The 12,698-nt window shown below is 42.5% G+C and overlaps 1 protein-coding gene and 1 long non-coding RNA gene across 9 annotated transcripts in view; both read right to left on the bottom strand.

Moving 5' to 3' along the window:
* LOC308572846 overlaps positions 1 to 12,698 on the bottom strand; it is a 198,965-nt gene that overhangs the window by 38,620 nt on the left and 147,647 nt on the right. The gene's annotated exons all lie outside the window — the stretch shown is intronic.
* NEO1 (neogenin 1) overlaps positions 1 to 12,698 on the bottom strand; it is a 108,505-nt gene that overhangs the window by 9,588 nt on the left and 86,219 nt on the right. For 6 of the 8 annotated variants that reach the window (XM_081169181.1, XM_081169179.1, XM_081169180.1 and 3 more), the window contains 5 exons: positions 8,140 to 8,208; positions 6,448 to 6,592; positions 5,844 to 6,082; positions 5,274 to 5,366; positions 444 to 602 (listed from right to left, as the gene is read on the bottom strand). In XM_081169181.1, coding sequence (XP_081025307.1) covers positions 444 to 602; positions 5,274 to 5,366; positions 5,844 to 6,082; positions 6,448 to 6,592; positions 8,140 to 8,208 — 705 coding nt within the window. The remainder of the gene's footprint in view (positions 1 to 443; positions 603 to 5,273; positions 5,367 to 5,843; positions 6,083 to 6,447; positions 6,593 to 8,139; positions 8,209 to 12,698) is intronic. The other 2 variants (XM_081169185.1, XM_081169186.1) reach the window with 1 other exon arrangement.

Below are 12,698 nucleotides of genomic sequence, written 5' to 3'. Positions count from 1 at the left end.
ATGCTCCTCCAGTCCTCTCATTTTATCAGACTGTTGGGAAAGCAATGAGATGTTCCACACAGAAAACACTGGAAACAGTTGGCTTGTTATGCGAACACTTGCCCAACCAACCATTTCTCAGGAACATGTTATGTTCAGAAAGCGAGGCTTGCATGTGCATTTCAAGCACTTTTGCAGAACGGAAAAGGGAAAAAAAGATCACAAGACAGCTCAGTCCTATACATATGCACTTAGAAATAAGTCTTTTTTGAGCTAGCAGAACTTATTTCCTAGTAAATGGACTTAGGATTGCATCCTAAATAAATCTTTGGACATCTCTAGCATAATTATATAAACACCCATCCCTCCCCCTCACACAATCACAAAAATTGGATTTGGGTATGTCCCAGAAGTTCTTGTCTTTGCATCTTTTACTAATGGCTGCCCCAGGACATTCTTCTCACCTGTGGAATTAGCCCTGTCTGAATGGGACACGGATGTGCCAACTGGCCATGGGTTTGCCTGGTGATGGAGATAGCTGCAGGTTGGAGAAGCGAGGCTGCCGGAGTGGAAATGATGGTGGGGGTTATCAAGGGAATGGATGGGATGAGCACTAATCACAGCTGCGAATGAATATAAGACAGAAAAAATGCTTAACACACACCAACCAGCATGCATGCAGAAGTGCACCCCCACCCATTTCACAAAAAGCACATTAAAAACCAGCACACTATCCTCAAGGTTCCAGAACAACAAAGTCCATTTTGCCATGACAGGCCATCTCTACACCCGTTTGAAGGAACTCCCCCATTTTTCAAATATTTATTTATTGCAGTTGAATCACTTCATAGCCAGGGTTCTCTGGGTGATTATATTTTAGGAAATCATATCCATGTTTTCTGTTGCATTAAACATGTGGGATTTGAATATGAATTCAAGTTATATAAACTGTTACAGAACAGAATTGAACTTCCTGAGCAAACAGGAATTCTGGTTGATTTGAGGATGGACTCTGTGCATCTGATCTTAATAAGAAACTGAGAATATTGCAAAACACTGAAGCTCACATTTTAGAATCTTGTATTGAGGTAGATTAATAGGAAGTCTGCAAGGGTAGTAAAAAGGATCAACAACTGAATGGAAAACATCCCAGGAAATAAAACTATAAGCAAACCATCCTGGGGGAGGGGGGCGGATACAAAAATCAGAGTGTAGAACAGAGTTAACAGTTAATGAAAAAGGCCTGGTGCCTATGTAATTATGAACCCTGCTTAAATTCTCGCCATGGTTTGCTGCTTTAATTCTGTTTAGCTTCCTAAACGTACAGTAAAACCATGGTCTATGCTTTGTGAACCAAACCATGACAAGAGCATAGGGAGACAGCAGCAGGAGAGGTTTGTCATCTGGCAAACAAAGAAATGGACTTTTACCAAGGTCTGTTCAACACACATGCAACCGTTTGCAAACCCATTTCAAATCATGGTTTCACAGCTTAGTTTGCAGCCAACCTTTAACCATGATTTAGGTACCATTCCTACTAATGCTCAACTCATTCCTTGAGTGCTGATTCTTATGCAGCCAAAACAGACATGCACAAGAGGGAAATATCAACAGGCTTGGAAAATACCCAAAAATATCTTGGAAAATATCTGTAGAGAGTTAATGGAGAAATCCAAGATCTAATGTAACTGGGAATTGGTGCTAGTTTGTCTGCCCCACCCACAAGGGAGGGATACCCTCAAAATCTAGCAGCAAGGAAAATAATTCCTACTCGAAATCTATTCTTGTTCCGTGTGAAACTTAAATAAAAACTTAGCATTGCAAATTACATAGCATTGTAACACATTGCATTGTCCCCATACTGTAGTAGATTGAGGGGACTGTGAGTTTATGACAATCCTGTAATGTAATTCACACTGAATACTCTGGATGGTTTACAGCAAACCCACAATGTTGTTCGGAGGTATTAGACCCCTACTGCATGCTGTGTTTAAGCTGAGAGATGAGAACTCCTCTGCAGTGTTACCCAGTGTTTTTATCTGAACTTTGCAGATTGGACTGGGGGGGGGTGGCATACAACAAACCCACAGTGTGGATCACTGTTACACCCAAAGAGAAGGTTATGGGACTGTGCTGAAAAACACTTTATGGCATCCCTGCAATGTCTATTAATAGTGCAAGTCAGAAGTTGGGCTGAAGCTGATTTGGATTCACAGTAAAAAAAAAAATGCCTATTACATCTCAGGTAGCCCAGGCCAAACCGAGCACACATTTGCATGTTGAAGACTTAAGTACCACTGACTTGCATTCAGAATGAAAGACACTTCAAATTTGTTCCAAATCTATATATTAAAAAATTGCCAGACTCAGGTAATGCATGGACACCAGGAATACACTGCAATGTTTTTCTGAGGGGATCTGCTTAATGCTTAACTATGGCAAAGTGTTATGTTTTCATATTATCTAAGCAGAAGAGTTACACAGTACAAAAACAGTAAACAGGAATGCAAATAAAAACCAAATCCAACAGCAACAGAACACCATGGTAAAGGAAAACTGAAAACAGGAAAACTTAATTTTACACTGGATGCTCTACATACAAATGTTTCTACATAGTGGTGGTGAATAACACATTAACTTTTTCACAGTTGCCAAGACTTCTGAAATAGATTTTTAGGTCAAAGTGACTAATTGTGGGCACATTATTTCACAGTAGTTCATTTGTTCCAAATGTTGTTGTTTCCTAAAGGGCTGTTGATCTCTCCAACCTTTCCTTTTTTTTTTTTGTATTCCAACAACACTACCCTGAGGGACCAGACCACCATCTTTCCCCTTTGCTTTCTTCTTCCTGTCTTCTGATCTTTATTGTCTATATGCCTCTGTTCACCTTACCCAGCACATGGCTTATCTATACTTACCTTTTGCCCCACTCGTTCCAGGCAATGGTCTATGCTGTAAAGCTTGATGTCGTAGCGCCCCCCCCTTTCTTTTTTGCTCCAAGGCTTTCCCTATGAAAACCCACTTTTTAAAGCTGAATGAGAACAAACGGCTATTCAAGTTTGTTGTGGATTCAGTTTGCTCTGATTCAGCTTTAAAGAGCAGGTTTTTGCAGAGAAAGCCTCGCCACGGTAGTGGCAGCAGAAGTGGCAGCAGCCTGCGAGGCCTTGTCATGCTGGAGGCAGTAGTGGTGGCCTGCAAGACCTTGCGGCAGTGGCAAAAACAGTGACAGCCTGCAGGTCTTGTCATGGCAGTGGCAGTAGCAGCAGCCTGCGAGGCCTTGTGGTGGTGACAGAAGCAGAGGTGGCTACCACAGCTTTTGCCACCGCCTCCCACTACCGCCAGGAGGCCACTGCCACTTCTTGCCACCACAGCGAGGCCTCACAAGCCCCACTGCTTGTGTCACCACAATGCCTTGCAGGCTGCCACTACTATTGCCGTCACCTCCTGTTGCCACCACAAGGCTTCGCAGGATGTGGCTACTTCTGTCACCTCCTGTCACTGCTACGAGTCCCCACGGGCCTCTGCTGCAAGGACTCTCAGGCCACCACCGCTTCTGATGCCAAAGCCTATTGCCACTGCAAGTCCTTGCAGGCCAATGCTGTTACAGCAGCCAGTTCCTGCTGCCACTGCAAGGCCTTGCAGTCCAATGCCGCTGCCGTCATTCCCTGTCATTGCCATGAGGCCTTGCAGGCCACCACTGCTACTGTCACTTCCTCCCATTGCTGCCACAAGTCCTTGCAGGCCACCGCTACTGCTGTCACTCTCTGTCACTGCTGCGAGGACTTGCAGGGTGCTACTGTTTGTGCCGCCACAGCGAGGGCTTGCACTCTGCCACCACTACTACCGCCATGTCCTATTGCCACCACGAGGCCTTGCACGCCACTGCTACTGCCATCACTCCCTGTTACCACAGTGAGGCATTGCAGACTACCACTATTACTGTCACTGCTGTGCGGCCTTGCAAGCCGCTGCCATTACTGCTGCCACTTTTTTCGCCACTGCAAGGCCTCGCAGGCCACCACCACTACTGTCACTACCTCCCATCGCTGCCATGAGTCCTCACAGGCCACTCCTGCTACTGCCGTCACTATCACTGCTGCAAGGCCTCGCAGGCTGCCACCGCTTGTTCCCGCCACTGCTGTGTGGCCTTGCAAGTTTCCACTGATTGTTCCGCCACCACAAACACATACCGTGGTCATGGCAAGCTGCTTCTGCTTCTGACACTGCTGCTTCTGCCTCTTAGAAGGTCTGCTTGCAGCCTGGCAGTCCCAGATTATTTGTATTCACTATGACTCATCACCATACTTTGGATTGTCCTGAAGGCCACCATTTGGTAGCCAAGCCCCAAACCTAAAGTCCTGTTGGGATGCATTTGGCTTGCCTGCTGATGAAACTGAGTGTGTGATGATTGATAATATTGTCATTTATCCGTTTTAGACCCCTAAGTAGTAGCAGTTGCCAAGACATTGTCCTGTTCTGCTCTGTATAGTTCCATCCTTATTTCAGACATTGTGGTAGATTGCAATGTTTAGCTGGTGATATTGTGAGGTTTAGCTGCTGATAACATTGAAATGTTTAGCTAGTAAGTTATTGTGATGTCGAAAACCAGATATCGCCTAGTCCTTATACACATTGTGATTCGCGATATATTGCCAGCTCAAATATTATGAAATAATTATCACGACGTGAACTTCAAACCGGTTTCGGACGATATATCACCCAGCCCTAATAAGTGGTGGACATTTGACAACATTAGTTGGCCAATACAAAGCAAATCTGACCTTAAAGACAGTGCAGAACTAGAAGGACTACAAATACCTTAAATATAGTGGGGAAATGCTATCACTTTCTGCTTAGTTTGTGCTTTTCTTAAAGCACTTCAAAGTATTTTGAAAAATACAACAACCCAGCCAGAAGTACCTGTCTTTCTGAAATTTTAAATAGATTGTGGGCTTAACATTAAATTTACAAAAATTAAAAAGCGGAAAATATAAAACGTGTACTATTTTGCCAAAAGGCTATTTAGCACTCCTATCAGGTTGGCATCCAAATACTACTTTGGCATGGAAATACTGCAAGATTCAGTTCTGCCAGTTTTCTATTTATAATCTTGATATTCTTTCCATAATTGTTATAATAATGCTAATGTTTCTTCTTCCAAACTTTCCTAGCATTTATTTCAAGTAGAAACAAGATTTTGTGCACATTCATCACCCTACTCCCAGCAATACGGGATGGAATGTGAAATGTTTGACTCAGGAAGCTTGGTGAGAAATAACTAAAGCTAGACTTACGCTGAGGTGGTTGAGAATCAAACGGCATCATCATTTTTGGTCTCATTCCCCTTCTTCCTGCAAGTGTGGACATGCTATCCTCTGACTCATGCCCTAGAAAAAGAATGAATGCATCTATAAACATTTATGTCCATCATCTTTATATCAAATCATTAAGAAGGAAGACAAAAACAAGTGTTTCATACACACTCATTCTGATTACCAAGAGACTCTATTCTTAAGAACACTTTATAGTCTTCCTTTCTAGAAACTTAATTCAAAGAGAATAGGGGCAGGGTGTGGTGCTGTAAAACCAAAATAAATTCTCACAATAGATTTTTAAGTGATGCAAATAATGCTATTAGCAGAAATGCTATGCTGTATATTATGGGTTCCATTTTCTCACTGATTTACATGCAAATTGTAATAAATATAAACCGAAGTGCAGCTACTACAACTTAGTCAATTGGCAAGTACTTCAACAATTACGAATCTCGACAAAACCCACCCTTTGCAATGTACAGGCCACAGTTGTCTAAGGATAATGAATAAATAGGATAATGAATAAACTTAGCATGATACTAAGCCCACCTCTGTATGAGTTCCGTCTTTGGTGGATGTTGCTGTCCATGGAGTTGTCAACTGGCGTAATGTCTTGGGAATTCCGAGGGATTGGGGTGTCTGTCATGATTGGATTAGGATCTGGAGATTTATCGATGGGTTTCAGCTCCAGTCTTTCATGGTGAATCCAAAGGTCAGGGGGTTTGACATCCTTAGAATTTCCTTTGTATTTATGTGACCCATTCACAGATTTGCATGCAGCTCGCTTCCTTTGAAAGCCGTAAGAAAAATATTAGTGTATTTACAGGCTGGCATAAAACTACTGTTTTTTCTTCAGGTAGTTAACTGACACATGCTTCAGCTTTCTGTGCAAGCAATTTTATTCTAGACACATCATGTATGTTATATTCTGATTCTATAACTTGTATCCAAAAGGTGGAGGGTGGGGGCATGTATGATCCTTTCTTCTCCTACACCCAGCCAACAACAATGGGAGGTTTCCTCATTTATTTTACCAGACTACTAAAATCATGTCTATTTAATATTCATGTTATTAAACCCAAGCAAAATCAATGACCGCTAATTAAATCAATGCCCCTAAAAGATAGAACAAGTTGTTGCCAAAGCATCTTACTTTTTCTGGTGAGAGGTGGTGCGGCGTGTGCAGAAGACTGCAACAATTACCACCACAACAATGGTGATCACTCCCACAGACACTATTATTACCAAAAGCATATTGTATTCCAAAGGAGAAGGGCTTCCATGAGGGCTGTTACTGCCTAAAGAGGAAAACAAACATTATTTAATTATACATGGCAATGTCTTGGGAGTTTTGAATCTAAGGCAAGGATGAGGAATCTGTGGCCCTACAGATATTGTCCCTGTGGCCTCATGGGGGAGGGGGCAGAGGGGCGGTCGTTCCGGGTGCAGTTTTTGGGAGGGCACATTTTGCTCCTCACACCACCCTGGAAGCCCCAGGCCATATTGCAAGGCTGACTGGGATCGGACGGTTAGATCCCAGCCTCACAGAGCCATGCAGGGCTGCCAGGGCAGGCAGGCAAGCAAAGGAGCACCTACTCCTCTGCCAGCCTCTGCTGCAGCACATGAGAAGAAATAGCGCTCTCTTTTTCCAGTTGCTTCCCCGTGTAAATGTGGGTGAGGAAAAGCAATCTGCTTCCATCCTGACCACACTGGGGTGGGGAGAGGAAAGAAGCAGCACATCTAACAACAATGGAGTAAGGATGGAGGAAAGACAGAGTCACTGCACTTTCCTCCTACTCCTTCACCACCAGCCAACAGCATCCAGCAACATTGCCACTGCACACCCCACTGGGCCCTTGCAACACTGGAAGCTATACTCCAAGCGAGCTGGTGATGCTCTTGGGTTACATGGGGGCTGCCAGGGAGGAGTAAGTGCACCCTGAAGCAGTGGCATGGGTGACAAGGGCTGGAGTGGTGGGACAGGCTCCCTCTGCCCCATCCCCCTGCGTGGCAGTAGCACAAGCTAGGCCCTTGTAAAGTCCCATGGCCACATGTTAGCCACCTTGCATCTAAGAGAACAGTCCCTGCATAAAGAGATTGTCTTGCTTGTGATAAAAGATTGGACATTATAACTTGTACTGAACAAAAAAACATGCTGTACTGTAGAAGTCACTTGCACTGCCAGGAATATTAGAGTAGATAGGTAGCCGTGTTGGTCTGCCATAGTCAAAATAAAAAAAATCCTTCCAGTAGCACCTTAAAGACCAACTAAGTTAGTTCTTGGTATGAGCTTTCGTGTGCATGCACACTTCTTCAGATACACTGAAACAGAAGTTGCCAGATCCTTCTATATAGTGAGACGGTGGGGAGGGGTGTTACTCAGAAGGGTGGTGGGAATGGGAGGTAGGCAGATAGCTGAGAGAGCCTGTTGACGACTCTTAACGACTGTAATAGGTCTTACAGGAAAAGGCAAGGGGTGAGAAGGTGAGAAATGGTTTAGTCATGTATAGTGAGATAAGAATCCAGTGTCTTTGTTCAGCCCAGGTCTTTCCATGGTTTTAAGTTTGGTAATGAGTTGTAATTCAGCAGCTTCCTTAGCTTTGTAGCTAAGGAATTTCAGAAATAGACTGGAAAGAGAAGCTGCTGAATTACAACTCATTACCAAACTTAAAACCATGGAAAGACCTGGGCTGAACAAAGACACTGGATTCTAATATTCTCATGGAATATTAGAGGGATTGTTTTCAACGTAACCCTCTCATACATGGTTGTAAAGATGCTTTAACTTTTCTTTAAACATGCTATGATTTCCTTTCAACACCTTAGTCAGCAGAATTCTACTTACCACTCATAGGTGTTTTATAGTCTGGCCCAACATCCACTGGCCGATTTCCTTTTCCTGCAGACCCCAATGCTAGAAAACAAAATTGAAGCTGTGTCAAGCTACTTGTAGTTTATGCCTTATCTGTCTTTTTAAAACATAACTCTTGTTTTTATACGGACAAGAACATATCCTAGACAGAAACACACATAGAAACAGTCCTGGAAGATTGCAGGACTTTTCTAGAAGTGTCTATCCAACTATCTCAAGAACAGCTAGAACAACATTCATGCAAAAGGTATACACACAAAACTATAGAATAACCTGGTGCCTTCTGTGAAGAAACAAACAAGCCACAGTATTCTAGTAATGTCAGAACCCCCTAGTACTTAACTGTTACATATGACCTGAATGGCTGAAGTTCATAGAACTTTCCTATCAATAGTTACCCCATAGAGATGAAAGGGGGGTGTTCTTGAGTGATGCTTACTGGGGGCCGGGGAAACTTCAGGAAATACCTGATTGTAATTCAGTAGTAAGGGTATTGCATTTTGTTCTTCACAGGGTTTTGAAAAGAGGTAGATGCAGTGAGACTCATTACTTCTCTTCAAGAAGAACAAAGCAAGGCAATATCTAGCCTCTCCCCATGGATCACGGCATTTTTTTCAGAGAGCTGGGGAGAGGGAACATGATCTCATCTACTTCGCCAAACATGAAGCAAGAGACTTTCCCCACTCTAGATTGTGGAGAATTCAGTGGGAGGATGCCTCTGTTGCGGCAGAAGCTTTAATGGATCTCGTGTGGAAAACACTTATTGCATCTTATGAGGTGGGCTCTGGCATGTTAAAATATATGCCACAAAATACTAAACTAAACTAAACTAAACTAAACTAAACTAAACTAAACTAAACTAGAGGTCATGTCCCTGTTTTGAAGCATGCTAGCACAGCTATCACTCTGAAATTCAAACTAGTGGAAAATTGCATTTGCCTACTTGTAGTTGTGTGTGCACATGCACACACAAACACAGTTTGAATATTACACTGAACACTAACAGGATTAAGCCAAAGACCCATTTCATAGCGGTCAATGTGATGCCTCCAGGAAGCACACAAAGGAGGACCCTACGGCAAAGGCACTCTTCTGCTCCCCAGCAACTGGTTTCCAGAGGCACACTGTTACCCCCTGTACTGGAAGCAATTGTGACTAGAAGCCATTCCCAGCTTTATCTTCCATGAACTTGTCTAATCCCTTTTAAAGGCTATTCAAGCTGACAGCCATCGCTACATTTTGTGGGAATGAAATATCTGAATATTTTATTTTGTTACTCCCAAATCCTCCAGCATTCAGTTTCACTGGACACCAAATTCTAGTACTAGGAGAGTACTTTTCCTATGCACTTTCTTCATGACCTGGGCTCCCTTGGAAAGAAAGGATGGAAATTAATCAACCAAATACTTCTATCATGTCCCTCCTTACTTGGTTTTGTTCGAAGCTAAAAAGGTAAAGGTAAAAGGTCCCTGGATGGTTAAGTCCAGTCAGAGGCAACTATGGGGTGCAGCGCTCATCTCGCTTCAGGCTGAGGGAGACAGCATTTGTCTGCAGACAGCTTTCTGGATCATGTGGCTAGCATGACTAAACTGCTTCTGGTGCAGCGGAACACCCTGATGGAAGCCAGAGCGCACAGAAACACAGTTTACCTTCCTGTCGCAGTGGTACCTATCTGTCTACTTACACTGGTGTGCTTCGAATTAACAGGTTGGCAGAAGCTGCGAAAGAGCAACGGGATCTCACCCGTTGCACGGATTTCAACCACCAAGTGGTTTAGACCACAGTGCCACCCGCGTCATACCCCATAGCTAACTTTTATTCATAAGTGAGTGGCTCCAGTCCCGATTACTTCAGTTGCCCTTTTCTGAACTGTTTCCAGCTCTATATTTTCCTATCAGGCTGTACATATTATTCCAAGTGTTCAACCCAGAGATTTGTAGAAAAGCATTCTGAAACTAGCATCTTTATTCTTGATTTCTTTATTCTAGGGGCCTGTGTTGACCTCCTATAAGATGGATTCCCCAAAATAGGAAACCAACCTTTTCACAGCTACCACACATGGGGTCAGCTTTTTCAGAGCTGAATATCTCTTCCCTAGCCAGTCAAAGAGAGCTCAGACCCCATTAGCATATATGGGGAGCTGGAATTCTCTTGTCCCAAAGTGCACTCCTGCTCCTCTGTAGTTTTACACTTATACAGATTTTGATAGTGTTACACACAGTTTATATAAGCTTGCATCTTAAAATTATATTCATAATTTTTAAAGTTTCTATAAATTGCTGTTAAAATAGTACTGTCTTAACTTCTTTAAAAGGGAAGAAACACACTAGATAAATACAGAGTTAACAGATAAAAGTTAAAAGAAGACGAGAAAGAGATCTTGCCTGTCTGTAAGCCAAATAAACACATAGATGGAATGTTTCAAAGAGTACTTTTTGACATTCCTTTACATTCACAAAGAAACTTAAAATATATACATTCTGGCATTGCTAAAAGGTAACTTACGACTACATTTACCTTTGAGCAAGCCTCACTGAACTCATTTGGACTTATTCTAATAAGACATGTGTAAGATCAAGCTGTTAGAAATAAATTTAATGTAGTTCCAATTTGATGTTAAAGGTAACGTTTTAGAAAGGAACCATAGCTTTTCTGTTAACGGCTTCCAATGGTCAGACTTGCTTGCTGCCAATAATTGTTTACCCAGCAGTGAGGGGTCGGGGACAGACAGCTTTCTTGAGTGCTTCTGAATATGGAGATTCCACCAACTGTGCTAAAGGCACAAGTCATGTCATGTAGCCTTTACTTTTGTTCCCATAATCCTGTACACAGAATATACACTTGCTGGTGTTTTGCAATGCCCAATGATTTTTAGCAAATAAATCTGATTGACTGACTGTCTGAATTACAGGTGCATTTCCAGAGATCCATGGCAGTAAAGCTTCCACCACTGCAGGTTCTACCTTTTGGCAATGACTCAATAAATATGATATGTACCAGCATAGCCAATAAAAGCACATTAGCCATTAGGGTCACCTTATGGCTGACACAAATGCTTATGCTACATAGCATGTGGGAATAAACGTGCATGAGCACAAAAGACACATTATGAAGTCACTGAAATGTACCATGATCCATATACAGACATAAATTAATGAACACTTTAAAAGTATGGACAAAAGAAGGCAAAAAAGAAGTACCGTATTTACTCAAATCTAATGCTCACCTTTTCTGATCTAATTACGTTGCGAAAATTAGGGTGTGCATTAGATTCGATGGCACATTTACATTCACCAGCAAATACTTTTTTTGTTTTGTTTCAAGGTCCTGAAAACTGAGGTGTGCATTAGACTAGAGTAAATATGGTAGTCAATTTTCAGGAATGGAGAATTCAAAGAATGGAGAGCCACACAATTCTGCCTATTTTTCTTTCCACTCTCATACGAAGTTAACCTCCACTCAACTAAATTCATATGGAGCCAGGTGAAAAAAATCCATCATACCACTACTATTCTCACTTCCACTGCTGTTGAGACCATAATTCTAGGGGCCTGTGTTGACCTCCTATAAGATGGATTCTGTTCATGGGCCATTAGTTGCCAGTCCCTACCATGCTAAATGTGGGTGCCTCTCTGGTCTGTGGGCTGAATGAAGCCTCCCAGGCCTTTCATGAAGTTAAATCCCTCATCAACTTGGTTCTATGATGTCAAGTGTATTTGCTTGGCTGAAACATGTCCTTGAACTGTGATAATACCTTTTGCATGCCTGGATGGAACACGGTGAGATATGGGGAAGATGTGGAAATCTCTGGCTCTGCATGGCTGGAATATCACCTATTAATGGTAGGAGCCACACTCACTGTTCTGCTCCTTCCCACCACTGGTATGTGGCACCCGGTAGGTTGCTCATGTGGGAATGCAACCCAAAGGTTAAAAAAGATTACTCAACTGTGTTTTAGGAAAAAGACAATAAGGCCGACTACTTTTCCCCTCAGGGTGTGTGATGTAGTAACAGATGTTCTTCCTTCTATGAGTCACAAAAACACTTCTATGATATCTACTACCACTCCAGTAACCAAATAGTATGTGAGCACATGGCTCCCTCATTTTTCACACCACCTATGCAACCTATAGGTTAAACTGCAAAATGCAGTTTTTAGCAAGAGGAAGACCATCTTGTGACACACGTTGCCTTAAAGTGCCTCTTTGGCCACTACCTAATCAAGACAGGCTCAGATATAAACCTCTTTGTAATTAACCCCCTATGCCTGTGTGGTTCTCAAACGCCTCTCTAATTTGCAGACACAGATAAGCAAGCAGCTTAGTAAAATGCAGGCTCCTCTGTCAGTAGTGTGTTATACATGAGTATAATACTGCAGACAATCTAACATATGTGGGGTGCATAGAGCCATAACAAAAAGTGTAAGCTGCAAAACGTATTTCCTCAATGAGGAGAACAAATGAAACCAGTGAACTGGAGGTTGATGCATTTACTTGTTGGTTCCATGTTTTAATACTTGGAGATGATTTGTT

The sequence above is a fragment of the Podarcis bocagei genome (assembly GCF_964188305.1).
Source record: "Podarcis bocagei genome assembly, chromosome: 14".
Classification (NCBI taxonomy): Eukaryota; Metazoa; Chordata; class Lepidosauria; order Squamata; family Lacertidae; genus Podarcis; species Podarcis bocagei.
Note: the sequence above shows the minus strand (reverse complement) of the source record. Positions and strands in the feature narration are given on the sequence as shown.